We start from the raw sequence: 14,715 nt of genomic DNA, 5'->3' as shown, positions 1-14,715 counted from the left end.
GTCTCCTCTCATGCCCTGGTAACGAAATGTGTGTCTCTTGGATGAGCTAAAATAGTATTAATAATAATAATAATAATAAAATAATAATAATAATAATAATGACTCGTAGACAACTAGTCCCAAATAAAGCTGGCGTTTCATGCCCCTGCTTGAGTGACCGCTCTTTTGGACGTTAAGAACCTGAATCATTTAATACCTTTATTTTTCCTCTCCAATCCTAAAAAAAAAGCATGATTTATTACTATTAGATACGCGTATGAAACCGATTTCACAGCTCCAGTCTCTGCCCAGGCCTCAACGCCACCTCGCCGTTTCCAGGGAGACGGACGCTGCACACGGAAGTGAGTTTCCCCTGGCAGGAAACGGTATGGACTAGCAGCAGTCTCTGGAAAAACTGGAAAAAAATATTAAACTCGCAGTACTGTGACGGTGACTTCTATGCGGTATACAATAAGACTAGGCTTTTCCGAACAAAAAGGAATGGACGTAAATATATCCCTCACGGACTCATAGCGGAGGTAGCCGTGGCCTGCGCTGCGTACTGCACAGCGACATTTCCACCAGCTGGATGAAGACCTTTAATTTCACTGCTAAGCAGTTTCAGGTGGTCTGTGTTACGGGCGTTAGCTAAACAAATCAGTCTTATAGAGTTTCTGTTTCCCGTATTGCGAAGGTAGAGGCAGCAACAAAAAAAAAAAAAAAAAAAAACAGACGCCCAGTGGAGACATTTAGGGAAACAGTCTGAAAAATAGTGGCGTTTTAACACCCCCGGTTGAATATATTCCAAAATGTTCACGGACGAGACTTTAGAAATCGTGGGCGCCGGCTCTCTGTGGAGGAAGTCGCGTCAGCTGGAGCAAGAGTCGGTGAGCTGTTCGTCATTCAATACGGGCGGAACGGTTCGCGTACAGCTCTGCACACGTGTTTGCAGGAGCGCTGGGGTTTCTGTGGACACGCTGTGGTGCCGTTCCGTAGCTACTGTTTTTCTTCCCAGAAGAGCTGCCAGACGGCACCCCTGCAGACCGCGGAGGTGGAGGTGCAGTCCCTCCAGACCTCGGACAGTGGCACTCAGACTGACGCCGACGAGCTCTGGGCCCAGCGCTCCCGCCTGGCCCCGCCGTCCGAGCAAGAGGCCCCCGGTCTGGGAGAGTTCCTGCTCCGGGTGGAGGGGACGGTGGTGAAAGAGCTGGCGAAGAACGCCAAGAGCCACGCGTTCAGCGGGTTCGAGGTGAACTGGGAGGACCGGAACCAGACGGTGAGAAAGACCGAATCTAAACCAGCCTTTAGCCTTCCTGACAGACAACCTTCCAGGTAGTGGAAGACACCCTGCCTGTGCACGTTTTCAAGACGGCGTTGTAGATCTGCTTACTTACACACACTTAATCAACGAGTTCGAAAAACGCTGACGACTCGGACAATAGATAGTTTTCAAGGCCAGGGTTAAGAGCATAAGAGGGGTTACGAGCGAGAGGAGGCTATTTGGTCCATTAAACTGGTTTCTAGGTGTTATTTCATCATAAAATCTCTTGCAATGTCTAGACGCATCACAGCATTATTGGAAAGTCACTGTCGTGGTAACCTACATCCTAGGACACCTCCAGGGCGACGCCTCCGTTACATACAGTGGATATCAAAGTCTACACGCCCTTATTGAAACTTCAGCTTTTGTTGATGTAAGGCTGAAATCAAGACAAATCATGTCAGCCCTCCTTTTTCTCCACATTTAATAAGATCTTGTGACCAACAATATTTCAGTGAAAACAAAATGGATCACTTTTTAGGAAAAATAATAAAAGCTTTTTCAATGCTTTGTACAGAAGTGTGTACACCACTTAACTAATCCTTTTGCTTTGATTACAAACAGACCTATCCAAACAGGCTGACTGCTATCAACTTAGTACAGCTGGATTTTGCATTTTTTAATCACACTGTTATTTGCAGAAGAGTTCAAGCTTAGTCAGATTGTAAGGATAAGTCCTGTGCAGTCAGGTCAGTCCACAGGTTTTCTATAGGGTTGAGGTCCGGGCTCTGACTGGGCCAGTCCAGGACATTGATCTTCCCTTTTTTAAGGGAGTCTTTGGTGGAGTTGGCAGTGTGCTTCAGATCTCTCCTTTCAACACATTGATTCTTCTTTAACTCCAGCTTTCTGTCAGAGGGTAGCAGGTTTTGTGCCAAAATCTCTTGATATTTGGAGCTGTTCATTGTCCCCTCTATCCTGACCAGAGCCCCTGTCCCCACTGAAGAGAAGCCCCATATCGTGATGCTGCCAGCACCACGCTTGACAGCAGGGCCTGTGTTCTTGGGGTGATGAGCCATTTTGGATTTGCACCAAACACATCTTTTGGAATGTAGGCCAAAAAGTAATAAGACCATAATACATTTTCTCCACATGGGTGTGGGAGATTGAAGACATCTTCTTACAGGCTTGGATGTTCTTTTTTGTGAGAAATGGCTTCCATCTTGCCACCCTACCCCACAGCTCAGACTTGTGGAGAACACGCTGACTGGTTGTAATATGCAGGGGTTGGGCAGATACTGCCATAACTTCCTGCAGCTCCTTTAAGGTTGCCGTTGGTCTCTTGGAAGCCTCCCTGATCAGCTCTCTCCTTGCCCACTCATCAGGTTTGCAGGGACATCCTGATCTTTGCAATGTCCTGGTGGTGCCATATTTCCTCCACTTCTTGATGGTCTTCACAGTGTTCCTTGATATAGGTCCTGTCTTTGAAATCCTTTGATATCCCTCTCCTGATTTGTACCTTTCAACAATAAGATCCTGTAGCTCTCCTGTTAGCTCCTTGTGGAACAGGGTTATCTGCACTATGCAACCCAGAAACCTTCAGGGAAATCCTACAGCAGCAGCTGATTTTATTTAGGGCTAATCAGAATCACTTCAATTGATGTCAGGTGGGGGCAAATGACCTTTGTCCATGATTTGGAATGTGATTGGTTAAATCTGAACACAGTTACAACCCCCCTTCATAAAGGGTGTGCACACTTATGCAACCAAGGCATTGAAATGATTTGTTTTTAATTATTTTTCCTCATAATGAACCATTTGTTATTCACTTAAATATTGTTAGTTACAATATCTTATTATAGGTGAAAAAGGTCTGACAGGATTTGTTTTGATTTCAGCCTTTACATCAACAAAAGCTGAAATTTTGCATTAGTGGACGTTTGATATCACACTGTGTGTGATAAAGCCTTTCAACATGCTCAGAGTAGCAAGTAACTGGGACCTGGAACAATTTGCTGTAAAGTGGGACGCTGAGACTTGTCCAGACACTTTAATCTGAAAGATGCATTCTCCCAACCACGTTCAAAACAGCCTGCATGCTGTAGAAACATTGTCTGCGCACCTCTAGTTTGAAAGAAGAATCCTTATCACCATGCATCACCTCTTCTTTCTCCCGGAATTATCTGAACTTGACATCAGTGTGCAAACAAGCACCTTTACAGTCAAGAAGAGGCAATTTGGCCCATCTAGACAATTTGCTAATCAGTGGTCAATGCAGGATCCCATGCGTGTCATTTCTTGAAAGAATCCAAGGTATTGGCTTCAACAGCATGGCTGCCCAGCTCCCCCCCATTCCCACAGCCCTGTGGAGGTGGTAGGAGTTTTCTCCTGTCTGTTGGAATTATTTGTAATGGGGTAATGATGAACCAAGATTCAACTGCCTTTGAGAATCGGTGCTCAAACCCTTTGAGAGATCAGGTCCAAATGTAGCTGCAGTTAAGTCAGTAAAGTGCAGATGTAAAGAATGAACCGACTCCCTTCCTAATGTCATGTGTTAACACAAGTGCAATGTGAAAAATCCCAATTACATTGGAATTAAATAATTTAAATATGACAGGGATGTAACAATACAGTGTGTGTATATATGCGTACAATGTGTGTGTATTATTTTGTCATTTTACAAGACGGTCACGGTAGGAGAAATCTGAACAATTTTTCAAGGCCCTGCGTCCGCTCCATTCCTTCTAGGTGACCCGCCTCCACTGTCTGCAGTACACCGAAGCCCAGGATAGGAGGCTGCACGTGACCAGTGTCTCCTGGAGCTCCACAGGCTCGGTCATCGCGTGTGCATATGGCCGGTGAGTCCTGCTGATGGTCCCTTGTGCCACAGTGTTTCCCAGCCCTCTGAAGAGCGAAGTTATATTGTAGTTCAACCGGCTGAAATCAACATGGACTGTGCTCATCGGACTGGAGAGGGCCCGATCTCGACGTGTCTACGAGAGAGTGTATCACCCGTGCGTGCTTTTTAAAATACCAGTTTCTTTTTAACTTGCAATAAGTACCATTCTTTTCAGGTACCACTGGTCTACTTTCTTATTTTAGTTACCTTAACTAGTGTGGAAAACAAAAACGGGCTCAGTGCAGTGGACTTCCATGCATCTGATCCAACAGTTTGTCTGTGCACCTGTTCAGATGAAACCTGTTTTTATGTTGCTCCGCACTAAGCGCTGTCCAGTCTGAGTCTTCCGGCTGCTCGATGTTAAAAGGGAGGTGTGTCTTGCTGTTTATTTCAGTGTGGATGACGGTGACTGGAGCACAGAGCAGTCCTTTGTGTGCACGTGGAACCTGGACAGGAGAGGGTTAAACCCCAAGCGGCCCGACCTGGTCATAGACGTGCCAGCGCCTGTGATGTGTCTGGCTTTCCACCCCTCCCAGCCCTCCCTCATCGCCGGTGTGTAGGGAATGGTTCTGACGGGTTCTCATTTGTTTGGGTGCGCAAGGGAGTCCCACCACTGTTAGGCTGTAGGAAGTAGGTAATCAATTGAAAAGCTGCAAAGAAAATAAATGTCACAGCAACCGGTGCTTTCTCACCATAGAGCACTCCATGGACAATACAGTCGTCTGAAATGTGATTATCTGAAGTCTAAAATGTACCTTTGAAAACCCAGGGGATCTGCAGTTTCTTTTCATGCAGTGTTACCTTCCCGTGCTCAGCGTGCTGATGCCTGCGCGCACTCAGACCGCTGTCTCCTGCCTTGTGTCTGTGCAGGGGGTCTGTACAGTGGGCAGGTCGTGGTGTGGGACACCAGTCGCACCCAGGACCCGGTGTTCGCCCAGACAGGCATGTCAGCAGACGCTCACCGGGAGCCCGTGTACCAGGTACTGCTCATCTCCGATTACCGTATTGCTTTGGATTTTTTATCACGGTAATATTTAAAGCATTGTGCTGTTAATGGAGAAATAGTGTTTCTTTGTTTTCTTGATTCTGCAAGACCTTAGCATCCGTTTGTGCTTGTATTCATAACTGCGTCTGTTTTCAGTATTGGTGAGTTGTGGCTTGGTATTTGGTTTCTGTAACGGAAAGCTCTTGAAAGATATGTAATTATGTAAGAACTTTCAGGGTGCTATTTAATATTTAGGCACTAAGTCTCATAGACTTAAAAGGGGAAAGAACCAAATCCCATCTTATATGGACATGAGCAGGGCCAGCTGAAGTGCAGTCTCTAGCTTCACGCTCAAGACAGGCAGGTATCTGTGATTGCTGCAGATCCATCTCCGTTAGCAGAACATACATTTGAAATGGTATTTTAACATGATTCTTACATGGCTACTTAAACAGTTGTGTGTTTATAAAGTTATTTTTTTTCCTTCATCTCTTCTGTAAGTTCCTCACTCCAACTCTGACTGAGCTCCAGAACGCCCATATTAAACATATTCATGTACATTGCTAGATAAAGATGTGAGCAATGAAATTGTGATCTGTAAAGTTCTTAAAGTGATCTGCAGTAGGAAAGCCGATTCCAGCATCGTGTGAGCTGCAGATTGAGAATGACGGGCATGAAGGAAGATGAACATAAAGCATTGCTTCTGAGGTGTTATCTGGAGACGGATGATCGGCACCAGACCGATCATTTTGAGAGGCAATTGAATGACTCGAGATGAACGAGACTGAATAACCAGAAATGAACGAGATGTTTTAAGTTGATTGACTAGAGATGAGCCTGTGTGTCTGTGTGCAGGTGTGCTGGGTGCCGGGGCCGCGCAGAGGCGAACAGGCTGTGCTGAGCGCGGGCAGTGGGGGACGGGCCCTGCGGTGGCGGGTGGATGGAGAGGGGCGGCTGGCGCTGAGCGCGGGGTACGCTCTGGCCGCGCAACAGATCCCCCGCAGCGGCGCGCTGAGCAAGGTGAGCCCCCGAGCGCCCCGGGACCCCCGTACCCGGGCCCTTCCGCATTGCCCTGACAGTTAGAGCTGGAGCCTGGGTAGCTCTCTGATCTCCCTCCTCCTTGGCGCTCAGACGGCTGGTTCGGGGGCCTACTCTGGGACACCAGATGTCCTCAGGAAGCTGAGGATTAAGATTCCCAGTCCGTGAATGGGATTGCGGGTTGCAGGTTTCTCCGCTCGTGCTGGGCTCACTCTCTGTGACGGGGAGAGGAGCTCGGCAGCCCAGGAGGACCTTGGAGTAGAGTCGCTGCTCCTCTGGATTGAGCCAGCGGAGACGGCTCGGGCATGTGGAGGGGATGCCCCCCGCTGGAGGTGTACCAGGCATGACCCACTGGGAAGAGACCCCAGGACAGGCCCAGGACCCGCTGGAGGGAGTCTCTCTCTCAGCTGGCCCGGGAGGAGCTGGAGCCTGTGGCTGGTGGAGGGGGGGTCTGGTCTTACCCTGCTCAGCGTGTTCGCGCCGCCACCCTCAGCAGGAGTAGATGAACAGATGGAGTGAGCGTATTCACGGGGCAGACACACGGACCTCACACACTGCTCGTGTCCCTGCTGTGTCCTCAGGCCCGCGGGAGCGGCGCGGTGGGGGTGACGTCCCTGGCGCTCAGCCCCTGGGACTCCGACGTTTTCCTGCTGGGCTCGGAGGGCGGCCTGGTGCTGAAGTGCTCCTTCTCCGCTCAGGCTGCAGCGGCGGGGCCCCCGGGGAGCGAGAGCCAGAGCGTGACGCTGAGGGCCCCGGCCCAGTTCTCCTTCGCCCCGCGCTGCGGCCCCGTCCACGCCCTGCACTGCTCCCCCTTCCACAGGTCAGCGCCGCCGCGCCGCGGGCCGGGCCCCAGCGGGGAGGGAGGTCCCCGATCGCTCGGTTCACCAGACGAGACGGGTTTTGTTTCACACCGCTAGCCAATTTGCTTTACCGCTGACTGCAAAAAGGCCTCAGTGTGTTAAAATGCAAACGCGCGAGGGGCATTTTTAAGAAAAATAATGACCCTGGCAGCTTTTTTTTCTCTTTTGACTTTAAACTTCCGTTTCCTTGGGAAATTTCGCCTGAGCGGCACCTGCCTGTAATGTCTCCTAGGAATGTGTGTGTGGAATGGGATGGCTCGAGTGCCTGCTGTTCAGTGTGCTCAGGCCTGTGGTTTCTGCTGCAGGAACCTGTTTGTGAGTGCAGGGACAGATGGCCTGGCCCACATTCACAGCCTGCTTCAGGCGTCCCCCGTGCTCTCGGTGCGCGTGTGCGACGCGTATGTGTTCGGTGTGCGCTGGTCTCCTACTCGCCCCCTGCTCCTCGCCGCTGCTACAGGACAAGGTGAGAGCCCATCTCCTTGCTAAACCACCTCCAAAGGCATCTTGCTATATTTTGAAATAGAGTAATTGCAGTTGTTGTATTTTGTATTTGTTCAGAGGGAACCTGTGCCACTGTTCCTGTGTTTGATTGTGCCCGAGAACAAAAGAAAGAGCCAGCTGGTCCTTGTCTGTTACTGAATGGTTTCCAGTTATACAGCCCCTCCTCTGCGTACATGGCAGAGTCGATGTGTTTTGAAACTTCATTAGTGCAACAATAATTGCCTTAAAAAGATAATTGTGTAGTTACAAACTGTGACTATGCTTTATTTCAGAAAGTTCAGTTAATTCCACCAGATGCATTTTGTCTAGTGACGTTGTCCCAAAGCCTCTGCCCTATTTAACCTGTTTCTCACTCACGGGCTGTGGGAAGGTATTGCATTTCTTCCACTTGCATTTCCTGCAGGATCAGTGCTGCTCTTTGATCTGGGACGGGGGTCCCTCAGGCCCACAGCGACCATTGAGCACAGCGCAGAGGGCATGGCGGTCTCCTGCCTGGAGTACAACCCCAGACAGACGGACCTGCTGGCAGCCGGAGGCGCCGATGGCACGGTCAGCATCTGGCAGCTAAGCCCCGAGCTCACAGAGCAGGGCCCCAGGGAGGTGGCACAGCTGGAACAGATCGCACACGAGGTGGCGGAGTGATGATCACCAACTGTGAGTGCCGCCCACAGCATGGCTTCAGTCTGTTACTGAGGCAGTTTGTCGTGGGTGAAAAAAGTCTTTTTGATGCCTCTGCTGCTGTACAAGAACTGCCCTTTCTGTTGATGCTTGAGTATAGCTCATGTTGTATGTCTATCCTACCATTGTACAATATTTGTTTTTATGTATATTTGTTCCTTGCACTACACCCAGCATTTTCAGTAAAGCTGATTTTTGTCATTAGAAATATATACTGCAAAACAAAGTTTTGAAATTAAACCGATTCAGTCAAGGAAAATTACATACAATTTTTCCAGTTTGAACCAGTAGCGTTTTAATTAAGCTCACTGCAGGTACAGGAGTGTTGTTTTATTTTTAGTTTCTATGTCTTAAGATCTAGCGAAGCATTTAGTAGCTAACACCACAAAAACTGCAGACAATCACAAAGCTATCGTAAGAGTTACACAGAGAGAGCGAGTCAGCCTGAATCATGCAGGTGTGCCGTCGGAAAACGCGTCCCGATTTGTCACTGGCAGGCGAGGGGGGGACGGGGGATCAGTTGACGAAGAGCGAGCGAGTGAACTCCACGAAGTCGAAGGCCGAGGGGAGCTCACGGCCCTTGCTGTCCATGTAGGGCTTCATGTGCGAGATGCAGTAGTCGGCCTGCTCCTTCGTCAGGTTCTGGAAGCAAAACGTTAACAATTGGTTAATCCTTTCAGCCCTGTTACTTGAAAAGGTGTTGGTTAGGCAGGACATCATGATTAGGGCTACAGCAGGGAAACCAGGCCTAATTTGGGGTCCTCATACGCTGGCAGTGAGCAGTCTGGGAGAAGTGTTGAATTCCTGAGTTCTTCAACTCTTCTGGTAACAAATGGGGGATTGTCATAAGGGTATAGATCAATACACAATAAGCGAACAGTGTTTTCCAGTCAACACTACACTAGTCTCTTTCGGCACCACAGCAGACAGGCCATACTGTGGTGCTGGCTCGCTGCTCGGGCCTGGAAGCCTCGACAGAGCCTGAGGGCAGCGCAGCAGTGATGTCAGCAGTGTAGCGGGCTCGGGGACCCTACCTGGTAGAGCTCCTCTTTGGTGACGTAGGGCTTGTTCTCTGCACTGAGGGCTCGGAAAGCGCTTTCGATCTCCTCGCTGGACTTCACGTTCTCCGTCTCCCGGCTGATCATGAAGGCCATGTACTCTTGCAGAGACACATGCCCGTCCCTGGACAGGCAGAGGCAGAGACAGACACCCACGGTCATTCAAGGGCCTGAAGCAACACTTCCTACCAGCAAAGCAGGGGCTTCTCGGCCCAAAGCCCCGCAAGCTCAGACAAGAGGACGTCCTTTCTCAATAGTTTGTTTGTTTCATAAGATGCTCATTCAGTTCAGTACAGCTCTTCTTCTTTGGGCCTTTGCTGTTAAGTGGGTGCACTAGTCTTGGCGATATCAAGAAAACCAATTTTCACTTTTGAGCTTCTGATACTCAATTTCAATTACAATTACTGCAGTTTCCCTCATGGGATTAATAAAGTATCTATCTATACTCAGATATAGCCCTGCTTTCTAGGCCAATCCGCCACAGTAATAACCTTTATTAATTTTTCAATGAAATCCAAGTCATAGAGGCAGCTAATCAGCTGAAGCACACCCAAAAGAGAATGGCAGTCAGCTCTAGATTCAAGCTGCCAGAAGCTGGTGAATTTGACACTTGCAGTTCTAAGCAGTGGAACCGTTTCCCCCAACAACCTTTGACAGCCTAGGAAGCATGGCAAAACTCGAAGCATGCCTGAACAGGAAGGACAGCTGTGATTCTTCATGCTTTCCCAAGCTCTCAACCTTAACCCTTTATCTGCAGATTTTTCTGACAAACCTGAAAACTTTCACCTCAGGTCCTGACAAAGGGAGACTGTAGGTTCTCAAATGGACTTCAAAGCTGCTACTGTAACACGTGAAATGCTCCATGGGTGTAGACTTTTCTACATTCTTCACATACCTAATAGCTCACTTAGATCTGAAAATGCAGATTTACTGGTTGTATCGAAATGCCATTTTCAGCCACTCAGGCTCAGAGCCTTTAACCCTTTACTTCTGCTACACCCTATCAACATTTATGTAACATTAAACTGCAGCACCGAGGGCAGGAGAGGCATCGCCGGGTGCCTGCGGATGCCCAGCAGGGTTCGGTGCTGCCGAGTCGAGAGTGGCCTGGCCAGCTCATCACACCCTACTCTCTGCACCACTTGCTGAACCAATACTAACTGCGCACTCGCTCGGGAGGCCTTGAGCGGGCTATTGTGTAGAGGTTTGCAACTGGATATGCAATTGCTCAGCTTTTTATTCACTTTTGCTCTGCTCTCAAAAGCCCTGGTATGAAGGAAGCTACATAAAAAATAAAAAATAAGAAACTGCAGCATTTCAGTCTTTCTTCCTCATGTCTGCTTGGTGAGCCTTCACACTCAAAAACTCCAGACCAATACTCACTGCTTTAACCACTGCCAAGAAAACAATACTTTTAACTGAAAAACTAGACAAAAGGTCACAATATTTCACCTTCCAATAGACTGCATATCACTTGGTAAGATCACAACTTGTTATAAAAATCAATTTTAACAGTGTAATGATTCTTTGAATCCATTCATTATATCTCTAAAATTGCCAGTAGTTTAATGTCACATTTTAATACTTACACATTAAAATACCATATTGGAAAACAGACACCAATACCACTAAAGTATAACATTATATGCATATATAAGTTTATATTCTAACGTAACCTTTACTGCTATCCTAATTATAGCCATTATATTATTTTCTTTCTTAGTTTTGTCTGTGCATAATGTTCATCTTCATCCTCTTGTATGTTTTTCCTCTTTCCTTTTCTTGCTTCCAGCACCTATTCAGAGCCTCAAGACACAGCTCTGGTTCTTCCTCTCTCCCTCTTTTGCTCTTCAATTTGTTTTTGCACTTATCCTCTCATAACCCCCCAAACATGTCACATTTTAAAAATACCACTTGGGGGAAAAAGAACCAGCTGATCTCCAAATCCAGCCAGGTCCTACAGGAGGAGCCTGCACCCTGTGTGGCAGTGAAGCACTGACCTGTTGGGGTCCACAGTGTCCAGGATGGACTCGAACTCGGGGTCGGGCTCTCCCTCCTCCACCATGGGCAGGTCATAGCCCAGCGAGCGCAGACACGACTTGAACTCCTGGTGGTTCAGACGGCCGAGCTTGTCCTTGTCGAAGTGCCTGGAAACACACAGCAAACTCCCTCGCGTCACAACAGGGGACATCTCCTCCGGACGCTTGAACGAACACTGGTCCCTGGGAGAAAACTCAGCTTCTCACCAGCAGGAAGGAAGACGTAGCCAGTACATACGCTGCACAATACACCGCACCTTACCACTATGTTTACAATTCTCCAAACTGTTATAGAATCTAGACTAACTTGAGTAAAAACACATCTGATACGCAGACCTTTCACTGCAACTGTGTGCACAAGAGGTAAGTGATCATCGGCAAACAAGAAAAACAAAATGACTCACTTGAACATCATGCTGAATTCTTTCAGAGCTTCTTCTGTCACACCAGTGGTGTTTCTGTGTAAAGAGACAGGCGTGCGTTTAGAGAAGGGAAGAACAAAGACTGCCTTTGTGAACAACTATCCCAGGCGAGACGCGGCAGGGCAGAGCTGACCTGGCCTGGATCTGCTGCTCCAGATTGTGCTGCATCCGCATGCCCAGCTGGTCCAGCTGGTCCCACTGCTGCGCCAGGCCCACGGTGCTGTGCTCAGTGTACTTGTTATCCAGGATCAGCGCCTCCTCCATGGCAGCACCCAGGTCCTCTATCTTCTTCAGCTGGCTGCGCATGGCACGGATCTCCTGATGCTTGCGCTGCAGAGGCAAGGGTTAAATAGAGTGAGGCTGGCCCGCCGTGAGCAGGCGCAGAGTGAGGCTGGCCCGCCGTGAGCAGGCGCAGAGTGAGGCTGGCCCGCCGTGAGCAGGCGCAGAGTGAGGCTGGCCCGCCGTGAGCAGGCACAGTCCAATACACTCAAGATCCCTGGCTTTCAAAACTTCGCTCCACTACATCCAACACACATACACACATTCATCGAATGCGTTACAGAAATAAAACTAAGGAATCTCCTGCCAAAGGGAGAGCAGCCACTCGAAGGTATGGCATCAAGGACTGACAGTCCTCCCAGAGGTGCCAGGATCACAAGCTGGACTAATATTCTCTCCAATGATGAACAAATTAAACCCTTGCAAAAGCTCAGATAAATGACAGACACCTTCCAAGAAATCCTAGTCATGGCTGACTAATGTAGCAGCTTTGTTGAAAAACGGGGGATCTGTCCTGAACAGTGGAACATGCTCAGAGCAGAGACCTGAACCTGCTGAGCCACCGGGGGAGATTACTGTCTGAACCTCAGGGCCCCACCAGTTCTGCAGAGGCTTTGCCGAAGAGCACCGAGGTGCTGCTTCACTAGTCGACTGTGACTGGGGTTCCCCCACACAGCTGCGCACAGCTGGCGCAGGGTGGGACAGGGGTCTCGGGGCTCTCAGGCACTGACACTGAGGCCTGTGGGTGAATCAGAGGAGTGTGTACAGTACTAACAACTCATGGATGTCAACTAACATTCTTCTAGCCGGCGAGACCTGAGATCAGAGACGCGTCTCTCACCTTGGTGGCCTCCAGCTGCGACTCCAGTGTTCCCGACTCCTCCACCATGCAGGATCTGCACACAGACACGCGTCAGAGAGGCCAGCGGCAGCCGGGGCCCACAGTTATCACCCAGCAGCCACTCAACTCCCAGCAGCCCAGCAGCGGCACGGCTGCACCCTAACGGGCACCACGGCACCGACGGCCAGAGGCCAGAGGGCGACTCAATTTGGCCCCGTTTCCGATAGCGGGGTTCGTATATCGTGGAGCAACTTGACCAGATGGTAACTCTGAGCTGGACCAAAGGTAAACGATATAAAAAAAAAAAGCCAGCCCAATTCAAACAGCACTTCAAGGAAGGTAAAAAAAAACAAAAACAATCCAACAAACCAAAGCCATTAAGGATTGGAAGCCAAGTGCAGATTACTAGGAGAAACTTTTTTTAAAAGCCCTGAAATGAGCACCTTCCTAAAAACGCAGAGCACACCTGAAGAACAGCCTGGGGGGAACCCCACTGACTCAGGTCCACTGCCTGCACCAGCGCTTGGATCAGGACTCGCTACATACGGCAAGGCGCTGTTCTCACATGAAGCGTCATAACTTACCTGTCTTTAGGGAGTCAGAAAACCGAGGGGGGGGGAAATGAGGCAAGAAGGAGTTTGTGCCCCTGCTGTTTGCCCACGAGGGCCGGGCTGCTGTCCTGCACTTGGCCCCAGGTCTCAGTGCATGCCAAAGAAGCCATCCGCCACCATGGTACCCATACCATGCTTGGTTAGGCCCTTTGCGCGCAGGGGTGGAAACTGCCATGCTTGTCTGTTCAGGCTTGCGAACGGAAAGGCTTGAGATTTCTCTGGCTTGTCTTACTGCCCCTGCTGCTTCCTCAGTGCTGAATCTACACCCATAGATCACTGTTGAGGAGCTTCACCACAAAACAATATTTGCTCCATTAAGCTTTTTGAATCGATCCTCACTAGACTGTACACAAGACACGTGACATGCAGCGTTAGGGGGTACTTCTATCTCCTGAGCACCATGCCTCAGTGTCTGTGTGGTCACGCTGAAGCCAGAACACAGAAAATATGCAGTAGGTTGCATTTTTAGCACCCAACAGTGCAGAATATTACACTGTTTAAATAAGTGGATGATGGACACAAATGTTGAATACATGTGTCAAATAAAGAGTAAAAAGGGGTGTTCAGAGCCCAGTTTGTTTGGCAGCCACCTGCTAACGTAGCCAAGTCATGAGAACAAGCCGCACAGCAATAAGAACGTAACCAAAAATTGCAGTTTCAACCCCTGGTTTTGGTGCTTCAAACCAAAAAAAAAAAAAAAAGAAACCAAACCATCATAAACCCATCAAGTACCGACAGACGGCCAGCCTCACACAAAGCAGCAGCTGTGTCAGAAGAACCGAGCGGTTTAAAGCCGGAGTGCAGTGAGGGTTAGTCAGAAAGAAACACAGGTTTAGACTCAAGTGCTTCAGGGAAGGGGGAGGGACAGCGTGGGAGGCAGGAGAGAGGGACGGGGCCGGGAGAAAAGAAACCAGAAAAAAAGGAAAAAAACCTTCCAGAAAGATCATCACCGACTTCATACTGATAAACATGGATAACCCGCCGATAGGCTATGCTATTCAGAGAAGGGAGGGGAAGAGAAAGAATGTGAATACCGAAAGAAAGCCCAAACGAGAATTGAAAGACAAAACCAAAAAGGAAAAAATGAGTCAGAACAGAGGAGAAAAAAATTACGATGAAAAAAAAAAATGTACATATACACAAAATGTAAACTTGGATACCCTGCAGCGGGAATTACACCTGCAGAGTACAACCAGACACCCCGCCCCAGAAAGAGAGGCTTTCAGAAGATACCCAAATCGACATTTTCTTTGTCATACACCACAAA

At 48.9% G+C, this 14,715-nt stretch overlaps 2 protein-coding genes across 12 annotated transcripts in view; one reads left to right on the top strand and one right to left on the bottom strand.

Annotated features, from left to right (window-relative positions):
- The first annotated feature begins 130 nt into the window (after positions 1-130).
- Positions 131-14,645, top strand: dync2i2 (dynein 2 intermediate chain 2). Of its 2 annotated transcripts, none has more exons than XM_069183490.1 (9): positions 131-866; positions 998-1,255; positions 3,986-4,095; positions 4,531-4,688; positions 5,007-5,116; positions 5,977-6,141; positions 6,741-6,979; positions 7,325-7,482; positions 7,924-14,645. In XM_069183490.1, exons 1-9 carry the CDS (start codon positions 789-791, stop codon positions 8,160-8,162), a joined length of 1,515 nt encoding a protein of 504 aa, XP_069039591.1. In that variant the 5' UTR covers positions 131-788; the 3' UTR covers positions 8,163-14,645. The 2 variants fall into 2 exon arrangements, with proteins under 2 accessions (XP_069039591.1, XP_069039590.1); XM_069183489.1 differs by having other exon boundaries at positions 133-866; positions 995-1,255.
- sptan1 (spectrin alpha, non-erythrocytic 1) overlaps positions 8,468-14,715 on the bottom strand; it is a 42,855-nt gene continuing 36,607 nt past the window's right edge. For 5 of the 10 annotated variants that reach the window (XM_069183483.1, XM_015367174.2, XM_015367171.2 and 2 more), the window contains 7 exons: positions 14,380-14,442; positions 12,838-12,892; positions 11,851-12,047; positions 11,700-11,753; positions 11,257-11,403; positions 9,233-9,380; positions 8,468-8,840 (listed from right to left, as the gene is read on the bottom strand). In XM_069183483.1, coding sequence (XP_069039584.1) covers positions 8,715-8,840; positions 9,233-9,380; positions 11,257-11,403; positions 11,700-11,753; positions 11,851-12,047; positions 12,838-12,892; positions 14,380-14,442 — 790 coding nt within the window. In that variant the 3' untranslated portion in view covers positions 8,468-8,714. The remainder of the gene's footprint in view (positions 8,841-9,232; positions 9,381-11,256; positions 11,404-11,699; positions 11,754-11,850; positions 12,048-12,837; positions 12,893-14,379; positions 14,443-14,715) is intronic. The other 5 variants (XM_069183484.1, XM_015367178.2, XM_015367177.2 and 2 more) reach the window with 1 other exon arrangement.

Source organism: Lepisosteus oculatus, chromosome 24 (genome assembly GCF_040954835.1).
Source record: "Lepisosteus oculatus isolate fLepOcu1 chromosome 24, fLepOcu1.hap2, whole genome shotgun sequence".
NCBI lineage: Eukaryota > Metazoa > Chordata > Actinopteri > Semionotiformes > Lepisosteidae > Lepisosteus > Lepisosteus oculatus.
Note: the sequence above shows the minus strand (reverse complement) of the source record. Positions and strands in the feature narration are given on the sequence as shown.